Here is a 22,746-nt window from a genome sequence, read left to right on the forward strand (position 1 = left end):
GAAATGAAAGCAAGCTTTGAGATCCCTCAGTTACTGAACAACTGGAAAACAATGGCATGGCCAGCTGAAGGTGATCCCCTTTGGATCAAACAATCCCCTCTGCTTGCAGACAGGCCCAAGGCTCAGAGCAGACCCTGCCAGCTTGGCAGAAGGGCCCAAAGAGGAGTTTTTAGGGTTTAAAATGTAACCCAGTGTGGGAATGTAATGATTCTTCTAGGCTGTATGGAAATGCTGTAGGATTTGTATCTTGTACTAGATTGGTTAGTGAGAATCAGTATATTCAGCACAGAAGATGATTTATGGTATTGTAATGGGAACCTCACTCTCTTACCCTCTCATCCTCTCTCACTCTCATCCTCTTTACCACGCTCTTCCTTTCTCTCTCTTTACCTCTCTTTCCCTCTTGCTTTTACTCTTTGATCTCTCTCTCTGTCTCTTTCTTTGGGGTTCCTCTTTGGGCCCTGCACCCAGGCCCTTTGCAATAAACCACAAGTTCCAAGCCCTGGATTCAAAGATCTTTTTTCTCTGTCCATCCTGACCATACCACCCCTGATGCTCCTACAGCTCCCTTACTCCATCACTAGGGGATGGGATGGTGAAATGCTCCTGGGCTGTTCTGCTGCCAAGACAAATCCCTGCCATGCCCCCAGAGCAGCCCAGCCCTGCTCAGGGAACCCACTGAGGCACCAGCTTGTGGCTGGTGGGACCCTGTAAGACCATGGATGTGCTGTTTGGGTCCAATCTGCAACAGGACCCTTCCAGGCTGAGCCCAGCAGGGGCTCTGTCACTGGCTTGAGCAATGTTTCAAACACATCATTTATTTTCATTACACTTGTACCAATATCTCTTGTCCCAGCGTTCCTGATGCAGGTCGACAGCAGTCCTCAGGAATGCTTTAATTGTGTTTTCCTGGCTTTGCACAGCTCTTATCTAATGCCTCCTGGCTTCATTAGATTAGACACCTCTTGTCCCGAGGATGTTGTCATGTTTTCAAATGGCTTCAATCAGCACCTCCCAGGCTCTGGCTATTTCAGGATACAATAAAGCTGAACCTCATCCAGGCTGGTGAGTAATGGAGGTGCATCTCCCACCCCCGTGCAGCCTGGCTTTAAATTTGCCTGCCTGACATCCTGTAGCTGCAGGCAGAACACAATTAAACCTCTTGTCTTTCAGGCATCGTCCACGCTCACACACAGCTCGGGAGGAAGAGCTCAGCAACAGCAACTGGGTTTGTAATGATCTTGTCATCCAGAAGAGCAGAGAGAGATAAATGAAAGAGTGAGGAAGCAGCCAAGATCAAAGCCAGCTCTCCAGATGTCCAGGGCATGGCAGGTTGCAGGCTGGCTGTGCTCATCTCCTCAGACCCACGCTGGCACAGGATGCAGGGACGTGTCCTCAGTGCCAGGGAGTGAAATGCAGAGGGAGCAGCCTAAGCCCACCCAGCACTGGTGCTGGGGGCTTCTCTCCAGGTTTGACTGCTCATAAGCATCATTCTGCAGAAGTGTTCCTCCTCTTGGGGTCTCAGGATCCCTCACCAGCCTGTGTCCCCACCACCCAGCTGCAAAGTGCCCACAGGCTCAGGAAGGAAACTGAGGTGGGAAGGGACAAACCAGACCCCAGGGTGGGGACAGAGACCCCCAGCTGCTCTCTGGGGGAGAATGATGGTGATAGTGGAGCCCTGGAAAAAGTTAAAGATAGAATCTAAAATGGTAGGCTTTGCGCTTTCCCAGATCAACTGCACCTGCGTAAGCCTTATAATTTAATGATAAATTATGTAATTGTTAGATGTAATGATTGTTTAGTAATTAAATATAATTATTATATAACTATAAGAAGAATAATGAGAAACTATGTTGGAAATTCAGAGAGGGGCTAAATTTATGTATACAATAGAACAATCTAAGTTTAATAATTAACATGAAAGTTATATAACCATAGAGTATAAAAACATGATCATTTTGGATGTATGGCCAGTCAGATCTGGGTTGAATATACCCCTGGCACCCAGAGCTCTTAATAAAAAGCACTGCATATAATCCCCCGTGATTATGTGGTTTTGAACACAGCTAACAATGGCTCCAGGACAGTCCCTGCACTGTGTGTCCCTCCTGCAGCCCAGCACAGCAATTCCAGGCACTCTTCCCTAGCAGCAGAATTTCCTCAGCCCTATCTTCTTAACATGAGCCACCACAATATCAGCATCGATCCATTTCACCCCACAGGCAGTATTTTGACTTCTGGAATTCATCTTACCTAGCAAGGGACTCTAAATATATCCCAGACAATTTCCTCTCCTCATTTTTAATAATCTCTTTCAGCCTTAAATTCATTTTTGAAAATATGTATTGGGATGATGGGCTTTTTATCACACCTGTGTCGTACAGCTCACAACACACACACACACATTCCTTACAGCACTCCTGCATCAATTTGAACAGCACTTAATTCATTACAGCCCCATCACTGCCTGTGCCTGCTCCCCTCAACAATGACACTGGTGATTTGTCACTTGGGTCCCTGTAGGCAGCTCTGTCCCACCTTGCAGAGCCACTGTCACTGCCTGAGCCATGGGACGGGCTGGAATAGCCCTGTTCAAGCACAGCAGGTGTAAACTCAGGGCACTGGGAATATTTCTCTGTCTGCTCTGGGTGCTTTGATTTCTAGGGGAGCACTGACTTTGACCATCATTTATGGAGCAAGTTTCCTAAACCTCAGAATAGCCTAGAATCCACTAGGGTGTGAAATATATTGCAGAGAGCAGTGTAGATGCATCACTTAGGTGGGAAAATTTAGGTTTTGGGATTTTTAGTATGTAGTGGATGGAAGCAAAAACCTGAAGACAGAAAAGATCCAGTGGATCTCTCTTTACTGACACAAAACCACTCCAGGAGGGTTGGGAGGGCCCAGCCAGGGTCCCAGAAGTTGAGGAATCAGCCACAAGTACCCAACAGCTGCTTCACTGTCCCCTGTGAAACTTCCAGAAGGTGGCAGGTGGGAGAGCAGAAGCAAAAACCCCTTTTCAGTTCAGGATGTCTTGGCTCACTGGGCACAGCAGGGCTGAGGCTGTGCTGGCACATCCTCCCAACCCTGAATCTTGGTGAGACCAGAGGGGAAGAGCAGGCTCTGGCTATTTCAGGATACAATAAAGCTAAACCAATGTGCTGGGGCTGTGCTGGCACATCCTGCCAACCCTGAGCCCTGCTGAGACCAGAGGGCAGCCATGGGACAGCACCAGGGCTGCCTCTCTGGGCTCCCAGCTCAGTAGCTCCTCTAGGAAAACTTCTCCAGCAAATTCCCATTTTGCTGGAAATTGGGCAGGACCAGTGGTGCTTCTCTGGGCCCCCAACTCAGTCAGCTGACCCAGGAAACACAGAGTTTTGGTGGAATTACATGAGTCAGAGGAGAGAGCTGCATGTGCTGTCCTGCACCTTCAAATCAAGAACTCCTGCATGAAAAATCTGCCTGGAGATGGCTCTAATTTGTTCCAAACCATCATCCCTTCCATCAGCAGGCAGGGAATTGTTATCTATTTATGTCTTACACTGCCATTGAATCCATGGCCAGCTGGAAGATGTTGAGGATGACAAACCTGGCAGTGCAGCTCTGCCAGGCTGCTGGAGCTGCTGCTCAGGAGCTCAGAGCCAGCACAGCCCAGGAGCTTCACTGATCATTATTTCTCAGATCAATAGTTTCACATTTCCATTAATAATTTGGGCAGAAATGTGGAGTTCTCACAGCTCAGCTCAGCACAGAGTCCCCCAGGCCCCAGGAAGCCCTACTTGAAGCAGGGCTGAGCTCTGGCACAGCCAGGGGAAGCAGAAATGGATTTTTCTTGCCAGGCTGCACTTACCCAGCCCTGGGGAAACAGCCATGTGCTTGTTCCCTCTGTAGCTTCCTCTTTCCTAAGGAAAACTTCTTTTGGAAGAGCTTTGATCTTAAAAATTCCAACTCAAGCTTTTAAATCAGTTAATTGACCAGTTAGAGCTTTTAAATCAGTGTTGATTTAAAAGAATTCTGTAGCCAGGCTAAAAATTCTAGTTAATTTTGTTTTCATTTTTTAAAGCAGCATCTCAACTTAGACATCCAAAAGCACATACATTTTTTATTTACAGTTCAACTAATGGATACCTTTAATTAATTAATATGTGCACAGCAGAGCAAGGCAGGTGTATGTGGAGCTGAGTGGGATATGTTATTGCCACCTGCAGTTAGGACTCAGAATCTGCTCAAACCTCTCAAAGAGAGTTTTCCAAATCCATGAGGTCTTCCATACAATAAAATGCTTGCTCTCCAAAAGGAAATTAATGTATAAATGCTGTTCTATAAGCTTTGCCACACCCTGCACCAAAGAGCTCTGATTGCAGTTTATCTCCATTTTAACCATGTGCAGGCCTGGTTTTGCCAAAAGTAGAACTTTTGAAATAGAGAAAAGGTTTCAAAATCTCAACATCCTTGTTTATAGCCCCATAAAGAGGCTTAAAGCAAGGACAGTGTAACAGCTTACCAAGAAACAAGCTTTTTTCTAGAAAAAGAAAATTCTAGACAAAGTTAGAGAGAAGCAGAGTTCTTTACTCTGAACATGGCTCTTAACATGACAACCATCAGGCTTTCTGCCCACTTGCTAATCTGCAAGCCCAAGAGAAGCGTCATGGTTTCAACCTTAAATGAAATTTCCAATTAATTTTATTTCTCTCCAAAGTTCTCTCTCAAAGTTCATTCACATTGGCTGGCAAAGTTCTATTCATTTTTCTCCCATTACACACCATAGGTAAAATGACTAGTTTTTAGCTTCCATTCTGTATAACAATAAAAGAAATATACAAATTAAAACAAGATTAAAACAAGTCTTGCTCACTGACTTCCATCTTGGGGCATTTTTGCCTGGTTGCAAGCCTGTGTGAGACAAACCTGAAAGGAAAGAGAAATCCATCAGCACTCAGAGACACTGGTACAGCCCACAAGCACCTGCAGCTCCAGCCTAAAGCACAGCTCTGTTTTTCAGAGTGACAACAGCTCTTTTCCCCACTCTGTACTGAGCCAGATGTGATTTGTAGTTCCTGCTTCTCCCTTCTTTCCTCCATGCTGCTTCTTCACCTCAGCCAAAATTCAGGAAGAGGGGTCAGGGGGAATAAGGAGTTTCTATTGCAGCTCAGCAATCCCCTGACTGGTGGCAGAGGGACAGCACTGCCTTACAGCCATGGCTGACAAAAACACCCAGACTTACTGACAGCTTCTGCATGAGCCCTTGGGCCTTGGGGTTCAGCTGAAGGAAATTCTTCTTGGTCAGATCCTTTTCTGTCAAACGTATGCTCTGTGGAAACAAACACAAAGCTCAGGTTTTCTGTCCGGCCAGCTGAAGACAGTAAAAGAGTTCAATAAAATAAAAGAGATTAAGATCTAAGTATAGACAGGCAGAGAACTACATTCAGCTCATCTCACACCTTTCCTGCAGAGCATTACTGGTTGTGGTGGTTTTAAACAGCTCGATTTGTGGTATGAGGGATAAAGCCAGGGAGTGAATGATTTTTTTTTTGTGGGTGCACTGGCGTTCAGCCATCATCAAACCCACTAAAGCTGCAGTAGTGTGAGTGTAAGTGCTTTAAAGTGAATGCACAGTGAAACATCCTCCTGTTCTGTTTCAATCAGCTTGAGCAGACCCCACTCCTGGCTAAGAACCTCTTCAGGTTTGTTTGAAGCTCAATCAGCCCCTCAGATAAACTGCAGTGGCACAGCTAAAGAGACAAGAGGGGCTGAAGGGAAGCAGGTGAGGCTCCAAGAGGTGCCTGGGCAGGGAAGGGTCAGGATTTACCTCTCCCCCACCAAGGGGCAGGGTGAGGATGACATCCTCAGGCTCGGCCAGGGGGCTGCCCTTGGCAGAGAAGGTGTAAACGCGCTCGTTGATGGCGGGAGTGCGCAGCCCCGGCGTCTTGAACATCCTGAAACAACGGAGATAGCAGTGAGTGATGTTTGCTCACAGCACCTGCAGACCAGTAAGAACCTGAATGAGGGATGTGGGACTCCAGGCAGCTCTCCAAAATGCAGTTTGTTACATCCAAGAGGTTACAGCAGTCCAGGATTGTGGGCAACAGAGCTGTGCTCCAGCTGCAGGCAGGCCTGGAGACCCTTTGGTTTTAGTTACAATGCATTCTATACTTTTCTCTTGGTTACAATGCATTCTATACTTTGCTGAGCTTTTCAATACAGCAGAACCAATCTATACCTTAACTTTTATCTATAGCCCATCATAACTACTGTAATTACCATATTCATGTTACTGTTCTCCAATCACTAAAAGTTAGTACATTACAGTTTAAGCTAGAAGTTGGTTTTCAGTTTTCTTGCAATTAAAAATTCTGAGACCTTTTTTCTATTTGCAACATTGGCATGTTTGTTTGCCTGCGCTATCTTTCTGCTTGGTAAAATGATTTTTTTGTTTAAAGTGAGTTTATCTTTTGCTCTAAGCCATAAAAACCCCTTCTAACTAACACCCCCTTTGCCTCCTTGGTTATCCAGTAAGAGTGGCTCAGCAATTCTTTTCTTCTATATCAAAACTTGCTTTCATTTCTATTCCTTCAAATTCTACATTCAAAAGTCTTGCTGCTAAGCACACATATCATGAAACTTTCTTATCAAACTTTCATCCTTCCCAACACAGTCCAAGTCTTTCATTTCAGGTTCAAAGAGACACTAAAGGCTGTGTTATAAAAACAGATGGTGTGAAGCAGACTGGAGCAGAGATAGAAAGGAGATGTATTTGTTTTCTCTGTTAACAGACCTGGGATCAAATCTGGGTGTAACCATGGAGGTGCCTCCCTGAGCACACATATCAACCATTCTGCCAGAAGCTGGAGTGATGAAGCTGTTTTTGCTTGATCTGTAAAGGGAAATAAACATCTGTACATAACACAACCTCTAACAAGTGTACAGACACTTGGAGAAGGTGACCACTACTAACCCCAGGGGTTATCACTAACCACTGACCCCCAAACTGGGGACAGCTTGTTCTCACAGGACAGCCAGCTGTCCATCTTTAATTCACATCAATTTTGCCCTGTAGTGAGGCACAACTCTCCCCCCCAAACCAAAGCCCATCCCACCAAAGAGAGATATTGATATTTGCACTCTCCATTTCTAGAGAGGAGACAGAGACATCCCCTTTACCTCTTGTTCATGCCCTTCACTCTCGCTGAGGGAGGTCTTCTGGCCACACGTGGTTTTTTGGTGGATGCCTTCACCTGCAGCACACATCACCCCTCACATTAGTTACTTCCCTCTCGTGGGACAGCTGAGTCCACACAAAGAGGCTTCCACACAAAATGCTCAGTCCCTTTCCATGCACAAGAGCCCAGAACAAACACCATTCAAGCCTTTGGGACCCTCCCCACTGCTAGAACTCTCTGGGAAGCACCAGCTGGGTGCAGTCTCCCTCAGGGCACCCTGGGCAGCCCTAGTCAGCAGCTCAGTCAGGAATTCCTGTCTTGAGGATAATTCCACCCCAGAGAACAGCTACTCACTCACCTTGCCAGTCCTTGCATCCCCACTCTCAGCCTCTGAAGGACACTGGCTGGCAAGTCGAGATCTCTTCTGCTGTGGAAGTGATGGAGGCTCTGCTTCCTCATCACCTTCAACACTCCTTTTGATTCTACTCACTGGAAAGAGAAAGTGTTATCTAACTGAATAATAACTTTAAATTATTATTTAGCAGGGAAGGCAAACAGCTACAAGCAGTTTTAGCAACAATTTGCTTCAGAAATCCAAATTCCAAAGCCTAATTGTTGCCAGAGCACTACTTTGGATTATTTTGAATGTTTTAATGAAATTACTTAGAGGTACTGCAGGTACTAGGGATAAAAGTAGAATTATTCTCCTGGTTTAAGCATACTGATGGATATGAACAAGAATTGAATTATTATTCACATTAAGCAACCACAACATGCTTCCACATCACCAGTGATGCCACAATGCTTAAACTCACCCTTCTCAGCAATATCCAATAGGGGATCGATGATGTCTGCGCCCAGCCTGGGGATTTTCGTTATTTCCGTGTCTCCCTAAAATTAAAAACACTCGTGGCACCATTGGGATTATTGGCAGCCAAAAGTTTGTGTAAGTTAAAGTTGCAGAGCAAACCCCCAATAATTTTACAGCCAGATGAGCTCCATGTTTGCTGTTGTGCTGAAACTGGGCCTTTCGTGCATCTCTGCCTCCCTCAGGACTCAGTGCCTGGTTGGCAGCTGCAGGTGTGCCTTTCCTACACCCTGCTGCCCAACCAGCTTAGAAATACTGTGCTTTACTACAAAGTCCCAGGGATTTGGGAGTGCTACCTAGCAGATAAGGAAAGATCAACCGGGAGGAACAGCACCATATAAATCACACCTCTGATACAACCTGCCTCTCTTTATTGTTGAATTTTAAAGAAACCTTTGAGAAAATATTGATGTAACTGTTTCACTTGTAATCATCAGTGTGAGGAGCAGAGTAGGATAGCTTTAGAGAGCTTTATGTTTGTTCTGGACACCTACCTTAGCCATATCCTCCGGCGTGTTTTCACCTCTTGCTAGAGCTAGAAAGAAAAGTATCGGATACATCAGGACATGTCAGGGGACACTCACACAGCACAGCAGGGCTGTCACCATGGGGGTGAAAAACCCAGCACAAACCAGAGAACAGAAGCAGTGGAGTAGCGGGGTCATTCCCTGGGGATTGCAGGTAGAGTAGATCCCATCCCATCCCCTCCCCTCCCTTACACCCACTGGGGTTCATTATTATCCACGGAGGAAGGGGTCCCTGAGCCCAGCACCCCCGGCCCCGCTCCTCACCGAAGAATTCCAGCCAGTTCACGTCGCGGATGGCGGCCGGCAGCCGCAGGATGGCCATGTCGTACATGTGCTCCACTTCTTGTACCATGCGCTCCCCGTCCGCCTCGATCCGCTTCAACCGCCGCTCCACTGCGGGGAGACGAAGCATTAGCCCTGCCCGCAGGCCCGGGGCCTCTCTCCTCCCCGCGATCCCCTCCTTCTCCTTCCCCCTGCCCTACCTTCTCTGTCGAAGTCTTGGAGGAACGCCTCCATTTTGCGGCGGCGGGCGCTGGAGTTGCCCTTTTTCTTGGTGGGCGCCATTGGTGGTTCTGTGGTTCTCTCCTCAGCGGGTTCTTATTGCGGGTTACTTATCGCGGGATCTCTCCACTGCGAGTTCTTATTGTGGGTTACCTTACTGCGGATTATTTATTGCAGACTCTTTGTTGAGGGTTATTTTTTGCAGGTTCTCTCCCCAGCGGTTCCTCCGGGCGGACTCACTGAGAGCTCCCTCAGCGCTCGCTCCTTCAAACGCAACCGCCGCCCGGGCTGCCCAATGGCGGCGCGGCGCGCCCCGATGACGCGCGGCAGCAGCGACGGGCGGTAATGGCGGCGGTGATGGCGGCGCCCGTGGCCGCGCTCCGGACCTGGTCGGAGGCGGTGGCGTGGGCGGAGACGGCGGCGCGGGAGGCTCTGGCAGCCACGGCCCCGCTGTTGGACTCGCTGGCCGCGCTGGCGGCGCAGATGCGGGCGGCGCAGCGGCTGCCATGGGACGCGACGGCGCTGGGCGCCTTCCCGGAGCTGCGGGCGCGGCTGTGGCGGAAGCAGCGCGGCGCGGCCGAGGCGCTGCTGGAGCAGCTCGGCCAGCGGCGGTGAGGAGGCGGCGGGGGCCGGGCGGGCAGGGCTGCCAGGGCCCGCCTGACCCCGCTGTGCCGGCAGGGAGGAGCTGCGGGCCGTGCGGGACGCCGTGGGGGCCGCGGGCAGCGCCGTGCTGCGGCTCGTGGAGGAGCGGGGCCCGGCCGAGCTGGGGCTGGCCGCGGTTCTGAGGCGGGGGCCGCGCTGCCCCTCGCTGGCCGATGTGCTGGAGGGGCTGCAGGACGTGGAACGCTACTACCGGCACCTGTATCCATCCTGCTGGGGGTGTCAGGGCGGTGCTGGGGGGCTCTTTTGTTCGTGTTGTCCTTAGCAGGCACGAAGGTACTTGGAGATCAAACTGCTCCTGCAGCGCCTCAGCTTGGACAGCCTGGCAGACGTAGAAGCCCTGCCGCAGTCGTGGGAGAGGATTTTGGAGCGTTACAAAGAAGATGATGTTGTTCAAGGTAGTTCTGTGTGTAAAGAGCTGAGGGATGTTGCCCAGGGCTCTGTGCTGATGTCCCCTGGTGACAGGCTTGGCTGTGCTGGCTCTGCTGGTCTCTGCAGCAGTGGGTGACCCTGCTCTGAGATCTTGGTCAGCTTCAGGTGAAAACACTCACCATCACACCTGGGCACAGCTGGAAGCAACATCCTCACAGTGTGGCAAGGGCTCAGTGCTCATCAGTTCTACCCACCCTTTTTTTTATTGCCTTTAAGACAAGTTTTTGGGATACAGAATACAGGTAAAGCACGTTCAGCTGACGGGGTTGTTGTTTTTCTCTGTCTCAGATACACTCCTGAAGGTCTCACTGTTTGTGGAGAACCATCATGAGGTGAGCTGCTCACCTGGCTCCTGACAGGCAGCAGGGATTGGCACTGCCCAGCTTCTGGAACATTCTGCAATGCTGCAAAGGGGATGAGGAACAGAGGGAGCTCTCCTGGTGCTTTTTGGAAGCTGAGTTGAGTCTTGGTCTCAGCATGAAATGCTTGGACTATGCCATTTTCAAGTGGAAATGGCCTTGGTCTCTGAAGAAGAGGCTGAGCCAAAAAAGCCATGAAGATAGAAGGGAGTCACCTCCAGCTGTGGAACTTGTCCTTTCCTCCTTCTGCCATGCCTGTTTTGTGTCATGGCAAAAATGTTCAGACTTACACGAGGTGCTGCAGGTGTGTGAGTGTAATAGAGTCCTTCAGGCTGCAGCCATGAAAGATATTTGTCCTTACAAATAAAGAAAACATGTCAGATTTAGAGTTTAGAAACAGTGCTCACCTCGTGTCTTTGAGCAGTGTGTTTGCACTCATCCTACCTGGGCATGGAGGAGGAAGGAAGCAAATCTGAATTCACTCTTAAAATTTCACTGTCTGGTAGCCACTGCTGACAGTTCAGGGACAGATTTTGGTGGCCATGGCACTGATCCTCTGAAGGTTCCCAGGAATCTGTGGGATGTTTGTCTCCCAGCTGTGTATTTGGTGAGGAGCTGCAGGGTGACATTTTCTGGGTCCCCTGTGGCAGGAAAGAATGAATCTGATTCCATGTTCTTAGAAGGTTATGTTATGTTATATTATATCTATACTAAAGAATAGAGAAAGGCTACAGACAGAAGGCTTAACAAGATATTAATTAAAAACCTGTGACTCTCTAGAGTCTCAACACAGCTAGACTGTGATTGGTCATTAAGAAAAAAAATTCACATGTTGGATAAACAATCTCTAACCACATTCCAAAGCAGCAAAACACAAGAGAAACAAATGAAATTATATTGTTTTCCTCTGAGGCTTCTCAGCTTCCCAGGAGAAGAAAATCCTGGCAAAGAGACTTTTAAAAATGTAATAATAACACTGCAGCTTCTTGGAGAAAGCCAATAAAGAATTGCATGGGGCAGGTTGTGGGTGTGATGTTTGTGCTCAGGTTTCTGTGTCCCCAACCTGGGATGTCTCTGTGGCCACCTGAGGGCACTGCATGACCCATGAGCACTGAGGAGAGCAGATCAGGGTGCTGGGGGTGCCAAGGGTGGGAAAGGGCTGGCTCAGGGCTAGGGCTGCCAATGCTCCCATCAGGAACAGGGGATCATGAGTTCTAGCTGCAGTTCTTCACACAGAGTTATAATTGCAAAGAAAACCTGTTCCTGGTGCTGGGTGCCCTGCCTGTGGCTTGAACATGATTCCTTCACCCAGGGTTTTCTGGGAAGCTGATAAGCCTCAGAGAAATTAAGAACAATTCTTATCTCATTTGCTTCTCCTGTGTTGTGCTCATTTGTAGAATGTGTCTGGAGATTGTTTACCCACAGGTGATTGTTCCATTGTGTTCTGCTGTGAGTTGTTTTGACTCTTTGGCCAATTGGTGCCAAGCTGTGTTGGGACTCTAGAAAGAGTCTCAAGTTTTCATTATTATCTTTTTAGCATTCAGTATCTTTTCTGTTTTTAGTATAGTATTCTTTAATATAATACAGTATAATAAAGTAATAAATTAGCCTTCTGACAACATGGAGTCAGATGCATCATTCTTCCCTGCCACAGGGCTCACTGTGATTTACAATCCCCTGCCCAGGGTGGAGGTGAGGTGGGTTCTGCTCCTGGTGGAGGCTCACGTGCCTGTGCAGCCTTGTCTCCTTACACAGGGTTTGGAGCATGGCTGATGGCTCAGGGTGAATCAAGGGTGTCATCCTCACAAACCAGATGGTGAGCTTGGATGCAGAATTATCTTTGCATGTGTACAACCCTTCAACACCCTCTCCTGTCAGCCTCTCTTCAGGACAGCTGCCAGTGAACAAATGGATTTAAATTCAGGGAGATGTTCAGCACAGTTCAGTGGTGGCCCTTCTGCTTCTCCCAGATGTTTGGCCCCTGATGTCTTTGTGCTAACAAAGTGCTGAGGGAGCTTTCTGCATTGAAAGTGGCCGTGCCCTGACTCTGACTGACTGAAATGGGGTGAGTGAGGTGCTCATTGAAGTTCTGGTGTGATTAATTGCTCTGTGCTGTTCCTGCTTCCTGGGCTGTGTCACCAGCTGCATTTGCCTGCAGCTCTGTGGGGTGTGAGTGAATTTCTGCATCAGAGCACTTTAATTGGGATCAGCTGTGGGTTGTTCCACTGCAGATGTGCATTTTCTGCCAGGATGGCTGCCAGAGACCCCAGAGCTGAGGAGGACATGGTTCCTTGTGTGTGCAGAGCTCCCTTCAGCCTGGGAGTCACTGTGAGCAGAGCCAGGGTGGGCATTCAGCCTGTCAGTGCCACACGTGTCCTCAGGCAGGTGCAAAGGCCACTCCTTGCCATCACCCTGCCTGTCAGGGTGATGCTTTTTCCTTGATCCTAAAATTAAGAGCCAGACAGAGTTAAGGGATAAAGGGTTTTATCTTGGTATTTATTAATGATCCTTACAGTGCAACACTTCATCAAGGTGGAGAATGCTGAAATGTACACCTGAGAGATTGTGTATACAATTGTATAGATCTTACAATATAGTATATCTAATAAAATTGCTTCAATGAGAGGCTTGAATCAACAGTGTGACATTTTCTCAGCTCAAAATATTCCCTTTTGGATGGGCTTAATCTTAGTTTATAAGATATATTTTAGATGGGACCTTGGATTTTCAAGGATAGTGTAGGGTTTTCCAACTTTCACCTACAAGGCCTTTAGGATGTTTGATCTTCTAGCCTGACAGAATACCAGGACTATATTAAGTTTACCAGGACTATATTAAATTATCAGACTTAAAGAATTACAAGTATGTATTCTAAGAGCACTGAGAATACATTAAAAAATATAGGAAAGATCTATAAAAGATATATAAAAGGCAAAAATTCATCATGGCATCATTCAGCCTGTGCTGTGTCTTAGTGAGGCTATGGGTAATGCAGCACTAAGGGCTCTGAGACCGACTGGTAAAATATATGTAACCATAAAAATAAATCCAAGTACCTTTATTTTTGGAGTAGAGCTCTTAAAAGTATCCTTGCACGGAGTTCTGTCTTTGAGGAATGCAATAAAATGCAGTTAGCAGCTGGAGCTACCTTGTTAAAGGAAAATTGTCAGGAAACACAAAGCTCACACTTTGATTTTCAGCTTTACCTCCTGCTAACTCCATTGGAAAACAGTTATTCTTCACTTACAGGAAAAGCACAAACTCAATTCAGCTATTAAACTCAAATGCCCACAAACATTTACAAGAGCACCTGACTCATGTATGGTTGTTTTGTTTCCTCCCATTGGGGTGGGCACTGGTTTCCGGTGCAGTTCTGCTTAGAAATGGGGACCTGCTCTTGGTAACACCAGATTTCCAAAACAAACCCAAAGCTTTGCTTCAGCCTAAGCTCATGGATTTGAAACAGATTTCAAACATGAGTGTATTACAAGAGCCCACAGTTATGGAAAAGACAAAGGATTTGGCACCTGAACTGAAGTGCAAAGTGGCTCAGAGGCAGAAATATGTAATAAAAAGCTTTGTGATTAATTTAATAAACCAAGTATGGGCTTCACAAGTCCCTGTGGTTTTTGAGCTTATTCTTTGAGACTTTCATCTTGGCCTCAAGCAGAACTCCTCTGTGACTTTGCTGAGGGGCTGCCTGAGTACTTATTTGCTCTGAAACACAGCAAACATTCTCCACTACATGTTAGCTGGCTTTTTAACTATTCCCCAGTCCTGGCTCAGTGTTTCTCTAATGCCTATGACTTTGTCACAGCTTTTGCCCTGTTGAGCTCCAAGGAGGGGCAGATTCTGCTGATGTGGGTGTGTGCAGTGAGTGGGGAATGGTTCTGTGCTGTTGGCACCCTAGGTCCAGGAGTGGGGATGTGCTGGAAGGATGAACCTGCCTGGTTGCCCTGTTCTTCCACCACCTCCCCAGCTACCAGTGCCTCCCCACACACCAGAACATACAGAAATATTAATCATCTATTTAATTTCCCAAAAAAGCACCCTGAGACTGGGTTCCCCTCTGTCCCCCAGCATGCCACAGCTGCCATGGGATGGCTCCCTGTGTCGCCATGATATTTTATGAAAAATCCTTTTGCTAGGAGTTTTGCTGAGAGGCCTCAGAAATGAAATGTAAACAATAATTATCTGCTGCTGTGGAATGCAACAGGTGCATCTGTGATTGGTCTCGTGGTTGTTTTTAATTAATGGCCAATCACAGTCAGCTGTCTCAGACTCTCTGGTCAGTCACAAGATTTTATTATCATTCCTTTCTTTTCCTTTCAAGCCTTCTGATGAAATCCTTTCTTCTTGTCTTTTAGTATAGTTTTAGTATATAATTTTCTTTTAATATAATATATATCATAAAATAATAAATCAGCCTTCTGAAACATGGAGTTAAGATTCTCATCTCTTCCCTCATCCTGGGACCCCTGCAAACACCACCACACTCCCTGCTCTCCCTGGTCCTTCTCTCCACAGCCCAGACAGTCTCTAGGCTGCCTGGGGAAGGCAGAATGAAGAACATCAAGCCAGTAAGTCTCCTAACCATTCTGCTATGTGAGGAATGAATCCAAGAGCCTTTGCACACTATTAATCTTTTCCAGTTCCTAAGAAAGCAAACGATCTCCTCCCGCTCCCATAAATCCAACCTCTCTCTCCAGCTTCTCCCCTGGTGTTTGAACTGCTCGCCAAGAGCTTTATTAAAACCTACAACATGCAGTTTTGTTCCTCACTGAATCCTAAACAACTGTGCTAGATGGAGAAGAAACATTTGGTGCTGTCAGCTTTAGAGCATTTTTGTGTGTAGTCCATGGCCACTTGTCAGCCTCAGCCCCACTCTGAGCCCAACAGAACCTTTGCTCTGCTCCCCTGAGGCTGGGAGATAAATTCAAACTGGCCAAACCTCAGGGCCTCATGTCCCAAAGCACCTGGCACTGATCCCTATGGGGGCAGCAGGAGGGATGGGTGCAGAGTGCTCCTGTGGCACCCTGCCCTCCTGTGCCAGTATCTGCAGCTTGCCAGTGGCCTTGGGGACACTGCTGGACAGCTGCCACACCCTGGCACCTCCTGCCACCTCCTCTCCTGCTCTGAGTGTGAGGCTTCCTACAAACCCTGTGTGTGTCCCCTTGGCATCACCCAGCCAGTGCCACCGTGGGGGTGTGGGGCACCAGGGGATGGTGCCCAGGTGTTGGGGTGAGCAGAGAAGCTGCAGCTGGTGTGGGGCACCAGGGGATGGTCTGTCAGAACCCAGGACATTCCTCTGGCTGCCCTGGGTGACTCCAGACCCTGGCAAGGGGCTCAGAGACCTTGGCATGGAGTCACAAACACCTGTGCCTTTGATTTTAGCCCATGGAAATAATTACCAACTTTGTGTGAGGATTTACAGGCCACAAGGGTATGAGTAGAATGATAGTGAATTTACCACTGGGTGAAAATGTAGAATTTTGGGGTTTTTAGAATGAGGGTTCAGGAGGCAAGATGGAGGAATCTGGGTGTGTCCTGTCCTTCTTCTTCTTGGCCTCCATCTTCTGCTGTGATGGTGACATGTCTGGATTGGTTTAGAGTAGAAACAGACTGTCTAACATAGGTGATAGGTATGGGGAAATTATTGTAAATAAAGTACACATAGTTCTTAGTATAAAAAGATAAGACTACCCTGAGGGCAGGGACTGTGCCACAAACTGACCTGCCAGACAGACCTCAGCAGGACAGACAGACAATGTATTAGATAAGAGCAAATAAACAACCTTGAGAATGAGAGCCAAGGAATCCTGGGTTCTTCTTTGGTCTCAGGGCTGGGAAAAAGAGACTTTCCAACACCTTGGGGTCATCCCAACACCAGAGACCCCATCAATGGTGCCCATGTGCTGGGGTGAGCAGAGAGGCTGCAGCTGGTGCTGGGCAGCTGTGGCTGTGCAGGGACAGCCAGGTGAGGGTGAGGCTGGCAGGGCCTGTGGGACAGCAAAGGTGAGGAGCACAGCAGAGCCCTGCAGCTGCCCTGCATCACTGCTGGTTCCTGGCACATCCTGCAATGTGTCACAGCCTTCTCCCTCTCATTTCCTAATGTTCCCTCAGTCTGAAACTCATCAACCAGAGCTGAGAGAAAACATTCACAGACGAAGCCAAAGCAGAAGTGAGCAAAGCTGTTCCTTTGGCTGGGTTCCTCCAGCTCCTTGTGTGCTTGGTTTGAGCAAGAGCCACCTGAGCCATGGGGAGGGACAGCAATCCCCAGCTGCTCTGGGGGAGAGCTCTAGTTGTGGCTTTGCCAAGGAGAACTCCCTTTCATGGCGCAGTGCTGGTACCTCAGCCCAAACCCCAGGGAAGGGGTGAGACCAGGTTATGTGAGAGGGAAGACAAGGCTTGCACAAGGAGTGCTCTTAAACTTCAAAAATCTGCTTGTGAGGAGCAGGAAAGGGGAGAAAGGGATGAGAAAGCCAGCCTAGCTGTGCCCAGAGGAGGAGCAGCTCTGGAACCAAGAAGCTGCAGCTGCTCTGCTGGAAGCAGGAGCTGGGGGCACCTGGGGCATCCACAAAATCCTGCTCATGAGGAACCTGAACAGGAACCCCTGTGCAAGCCCCATCTGGGGAGCCCAGAGCTGGCACAGGGGGGTTTGGGCAGTGCTGGAGTGCCAGGGAGGACAGGGAACCAAGCGTGTGGAAAAGCCCCAGAGGTGAATAATCCAGCCCAGCTTTGGCTGGACACAGCTCCCCCAGCTCTGAGAGGCTTTTTGGTCGTGTTTAATGAGATTAGTCTGTAAGCTCTGGAGATGTCAGCCTGCTGGCAGCTCCCTGTTCAGTAGTTCCTCGTGTGCCAGGGAATGATGTTCATTTCATTGGCCTTGACTCCGCTGGATCAGGCTGCTGCTCTGCTCCTCAATTAGCTGCATCTGCGTGGCAGTAATGAGCTGGAGGTCACACAGCCCAGAGAGGGGTGCTGAAAAGTTCACTGGTGTGCAAGGGAGCTCTCCACACTCCCAGACAGGAGATGCTGGGGCTCTGCACCCAACCTCACCCCTATTCTCCTCAGGAGCCCCACTGGGGTCCAGACCTTTCTTATCACTGCACAGCTGAGAGGCTGTTCTTGTGAAAGCTCCAGTCTGGGTCTGTGCTGACATTATTGAAGCTACTGGTAATAAAACATGTCACTACAGGGGCCAGGGCCACATCCGAGCCTGTGAAGGGAAAGCAAAAATCCAAACAAAAACCCAAAACCTCTGAAAAGCTCTAACCAAGCACATGCTGAGGGTAGGGCTGGATTTCCAGGCATGCAGAGCCCACTGCTGCTCCCTGCCAGGATGACAGGCACCTCCTGGCCCTGCTGGGGCACAGGAGCCTCAGCTTCCCAGTGCTGAACCCTCCCTGTAGTGCAGGGAACTACAAATAAATGCTGTTGATGCCTCTGCCCTCCCGTCAGGGATTAGGACATGCTGGAGCAATTTGCATGGGGATGAAACTTGGAAGAAATGGCAAAGCTGAGGGAATATGATATTATTTATTATTGCCAGTTGCAAGGGAACAGCAGCAGCCTCCAAACTTGTATAACTCTGGAACATGGCTATTATTAGAACGCAAAGTTAGCAGGCAATTAGCTAATTGCAATTCACATTGTCTGTTGGCAATTATAAGGAGAACAGTTATAAACCCCGACAGATGGAACTCAAATGGGTCAGCCTCTCTTTTTCGGGTTTATTTTTTCCATCCCCCAAAGGCATTTGCTATGAGCTAAACTCAGGTTCTCTCTAGCCAGCCTGTGAGTCAGTGTGCACCAGGGTCCCTGCAGGTCACAGTCCTGCACCCCAGCCCTGCACATGGGGCTTGTCCTGTCCAGACCTTCCCAAATGACCCAGTTTTGAGGCCAGAGAGCTCAGTTAAAGCCCTGTGGTTTCCATCATTTGCTGTCTGTGCTGGTGTTTTTTTACTGGCTGTGGAAAAGCAGGAGCAGAGAAATCCAGCTGCAATTTGTCCTTGTTTCCATCCAGTTCTTCACAGCTGTACAGCTTCAGGTAATACCTTCCCTTCCCTCTCCAGCAGTGACACAAACTGATGGTGCCTCCCTGAGCAGGATTTCTAAATCTTTTGAGGTTATTTGAGGGATTTTCATTCCTTTCTGAGGCTGAGGCAGAACAGGGATCTCTGCACAGATGAGCAGGCAACAAAGCAGCTCTGCTTCCCCTCTCCTGCAACAAAAGATAGCAGCAGAACAGCTCCCACAGGGCAGAGATTATCTCATTGCTTTGGTCAGAAATGTCGGGGTGATGCAGCACCAGGACATGACAGAAGGGTACAACATGAGCCCTGGACTCAAGGGGTCTCTCAGTGCATGGTTTACATCTGTTTAACCAAGCACAGGTGCTCCTACCTGAGACACTTTGCTCTCCTCCGGGTGGGTTTTGTGCTCTCAGAGGGTGCTGTGACAGGTGTTTGCTGAGGGCCATGCCTCAGGTTTTGGCCTTTACATTTTTCAGGTTCTGTGCTGCTTTAGTTTGTGGGTCTGAGCTTCATATTAGGGGATGGCGAGTTCTCTTCACAGAGCAGGGAGACAAAACAATTCCTGCTCGAGCTGGGGACCAAACAAATGATCCAAATCTCAGGCCCAAGAGCACAAACACCATGAGCTGAAGAGAGAAAAACAAGGATGGGACTGCATGGGCTGGAGCTGTAATTGGACAATTAACTCCAATATGCAAATGGAGCAGAACTTATAAAAGTGAGAGACCCCATGATCAGGTGTCCATTTTGTGACCATTTTGGTTCATCTTGGGTGCAGCCCTGGCTGGACTCTTGTGCTGCCCAAGGTGGATCCATTGAGGACTTTAATAAATCCCTGCTTTATTCTTCAGCTCTGCCTAGTTTCTGTTCTAGGTCAGCCTTCTCAAGGCATCAGGGGGGTGAGAAATCATCATCTGCCTGTCAGGCATTTCTCAGCTGTAGCATCCCAGGGTCCAAGCTGTGCACACAGATCAGTGGGTTTGACACCAGAGCCATACCAGGGGCACACATGAGAGCCCCAATACCCCAAATGTTGCAGCCTGGCACATGCCAGCCTCTTCCTCAGGTTTCCAGCACATGCAGGAGTGAGGCAGCAAGGCTGCTCTGACACATGGAAACTCATCCTGCATTTCAGATTATTGGAAACTCAACCTGCATTTCAGTCCATGGAAACTCATCCTGGATTTCAGATTTGTGGAAACTCAACCTGTATTTCAGACTCACGGAACCTCATCCTGGCACTTCAGATTCATGGAAACTCATCCTGGATTTCAGATTTGTGGAAACTCAACCTGTATTTCAGACTCACGGAACCTCATCCTGGCACTTCAGATTCATGGAAACTTATCCTGCATTTCAGATTTGTGGAAACTCAACCTGCACTTCTGACTCATGGAAACTCCTCCTGCATCTCAGACTCATGGAAACTCATCCTGCATTTCAGATACCTTTTCAGAGTATCTAAAGTATAGATACTCTAAAGTATAAAAGTATAAAGTATAGAGATATAGATAGATATAGATATAGATATAGATATAGATATAGATATAGATATAGATATAGATATAGATATAGATAGAGATAGAGATAGAGATAGAGATAGATATATTCAGAGTATCTTTAGAGACACCAGTACAGGCAGATTTGGCCTTAAAAGGAAACATCACAGAAGGTATTCTGAGGAAATATTTCACTAAAGAACCTCGTATCTGCTTTCAGATGCTTTGTGGCCATGGAAGGAGCTTTGCCCTTATTTTTCCTGAGTACTGGTGATGCCAGTGACCATGGCAAAAGAACATCCTTGATTTGGGGCAGGCTGATGCAGACACAGACACAGCTGGATGATCTGAAACAAATTAGGCCCAGCAATATGAATTTCATAAATAGCAACACAAACCCACTGCACACCTTTGGCTGATATTAAACAGGGGATGGGTTGGAATTCATCTCAGAGCAAAGGCATAATAATGAAATGGAAACATCAGGTTTTACTTAGAACTCCCAGGTTTCCCATAGGAGGCAGTTTGTGTAGGGCTCATTTATTAAAGACAAATGCTATCATTTGGAACATATCTCATGGAGAGCAGGGGACTGGCTGGGGCAGGGCAGCAGTAACTGGAGATGGAGCTTTGCATTTACAAGCAGTTGTTGTCAACAGGCTCTGCATGTCCTGCCAGGTGTGCTGAAAGCTGCCAGGTGCCCCAGAGCCTGCCCTGGCCCTGGCCCTGCCTCCCACCATGCACAGCCCCACAGGGGCCCTGACCCAGGTGAAACATGCTGGACTTCAATGAGTATTTAACAGCAGACAGAAAGATAATCTGGTTATCAGAAGCCAGATCATGGGCTAAAATAAGCAGGTATGGATGGGGGGCCCAGCTCTGGCTCCAGGTGCTGAGCCCTGCTCTGTGCTCCAGGAATCCCTTGAAATGAGAGCCAGATCCTGCAGAGCATCTGCTGGGGATGCCTCAGGTTTGAGTTTTTGTGTTTTTCAGATTCTGTGCTGCTTTAGTGTGTGGGTCTGAGCTTCATATTAGGGGATTGTGAGACAAAGGGATAGGGAGACAAAACAATTCCTGCTCTAGCTGGGGACTAAGGACAAATGATCCAAATCTCAGGCCCAAGAGCACAAACAATGGTGAAGTGAAGAGAGAAAACCAAGCAGGGTGGGACTGCATAACCTAAAGCTGTAATTGGATAATTAACTCCAATATGCAAATGGAGCAGAACTGATAAAAGTGAGAGACCCCATGACCAGTTGTGCATTTTGGGACCATTTTGGTCCATCTTGGATTAATTTTGTGACCATTTTGATTCATCTTGGTTGCAGCCCTGGCTGGGCTCTTGTGCTGCCCAAGGTGCATCCATTGAGGAGATCCTTTTAATAAATCCCTGTTCTATTCTTTAGCTCTGCCTAGTTTCTGTTCTACCTCAGCCATCTCAAGGCATCCCTGGGGCTGGAGGAGACCTTGGCCAAGGAGCAGCAGGGCCCAGGATGTCACCTGTGCCCCAGGACATGTGGCAGCCTGCACATGTCACCTCCCTACAGCTCCTGAGGCTCTGGGGTCTCTGATTTGGGGTCCTCACTCAGAAAGCTTCAGAGAGCTGTGCCTTTTGGAGGGAGGCCCTCCCTGGCTCAGCTTGTTCCTTTTGAGGCCCTTTTGGGTCAGCACCTGCTGGGCACCAGGCTGATGTTCCTTTCCTTCAGTGAGGGATGGTTCTGAACTAAAGGGCAAATGCTGAACAGGAACAATTGCTGTTATAGTCACATCTGCTGTTATAATCACATCTGCTGTTACAGTCACATCTGCAGGCACCTTTGGTTCAGGTATTCACCTGGAAAGAAACAGTGTTCAGTTAATTAACTGGAAAAAAATTGCCCTTCTGGATGGGTCCTGGCATCCCAACAAGATTGCTGTTTGTTCTTTTGAGATCAGAATCCAGGACAGACCTCCTTCCTGGGCAGTAGCAGGTAAAGGTGCATTCTTTGGGAAGTACAAATTCTGCTCTTTGCATGTAGGAGAGCTTCCTGCTTCGATGCAGGATGGCAATTGCCACCATGAATTGGAATAAATTCCATATTTATGCTCCATGCAGCTTTTAGTACGTCAGACAGAGCATTCATATGGGACAGAACAGTGAGTGCTGCAGTGTCCATGCAGTCAGTCCTGCCTGTGTTTCCCCTCCCAAGTGATCATCAGGGATCTGACATCTGATGCCACTGCTCCTTTTTCTTACAGAGCTCCCTGAGGTCAGTTCATGGTGTCCTACAAGAATTCCTATTGGAAATTCTTGATTCCCAAAGATTGATTAAGAGATTGATAAAAGAATTACAATTTCTAGATTCCTTTTGGGTAAAAAGCAGCTCTGGAGCAAGAGGGGTTTGGGATCTCTGCCCACTCCTCATGCTGGTACTGAGGGAGAGGCAGATCCTCCTGCAGTGGGCCAGGGAAGAAACATTAAATAACATTAAATATTAAAATATAAATTACATTAAACATAAATTACAGCCACGGAGGGCTGTAATTTAGGGAAGAATACTGACATTGCTGTGATCCCCCCAGTTTTGGGAACCTCCTCCCAAAATACAGGCACGGGAAAAGGTGCTGAGCTCAAGAGCCACCACTTGGCATCCCTTAATGAGAAAATCAAACCCTGTCCCCACCAAACTCCCTGCTAGAGGTGGCTTGACCCTGGGAATGTAGC

The 22,746-nt window shown here is 48.0% G+C and overlaps 2 protein-coding genes across 2 annotated transcripts; one reads left to right on the forward strand and one right to left on the reverse strand.

Annotated features, from left to right (window-relative positions):
* Positions 1 to 1,957: 1,957 nt before the first annotated feature.
* Positions 1,958 to 9,354, reverse strand: CDCA8 (cell division cycle associated 8). The gene is made up of 10 exons (XM_005492356.4): positions 9,038 to 9,354; positions 8,820 to 8,948; positions 8,523 to 8,563; positions 7,976 to 8,051; positions 7,519 to 7,649; positions 7,162 to 7,235; positions 6,776 to 6,874; positions 5,810 to 5,936; positions 5,225 to 5,311; positions 1,958 to 4,908 (listed from the first exon to the last, which is right to left on the reverse strand). Exons 1-10 carry the CDS (start codon positions 9,117 to 9,119, stop codon positions 4,852 to 4,854), a joined length of 903 nt encoding a protein of 300 aa, XP_005492413.2. The 5' UTR covers positions 9,120 to 9,354; the 3' UTR covers positions 1,958 to 4,851.
* An 11-nt stretch (positions 9,355 to 9,365) lies between these two features.
* AIRIM (AFG2 interacting ribosome maturation factor) lies at positions 9,366 to 14,853 on the forward strand. Its single transcript, XM_005492355.4, has 4 exons — positions 9,366 to 9,667; positions 9,735 to 9,917; positions 9,993 to 10,114; positions 10,437 to 14,853. The coding sequence occupies exons 1-4, from the start codon at positions 9,402 to 9,404 to the stop codon at positions 10,502 to 10,504; spliced, it is 639 nt and encodes a 212-aa protein (XP_005492412.2). The 5' UTR covers positions 9,366 to 9,401; the 3' UTR covers positions 10,505 to 14,853.
* Positions 14,854 to 22,746: the final 7,893 nt, after the last annotated feature.

This window comes from Zonotrichia albicollis, chromosome 20, assembly GCF_047830755.1.
Source record: "Zonotrichia albicollis isolate bZonAlb1 chromosome 20, bZonAlb1.hap1, whole genome shotgun sequence".
Lineage (NCBI taxonomy): Eukaryota > Metazoa > Chordata > Aves > Passeriformes > Passerellidae > Zonotrichia > Zonotrichia albicollis.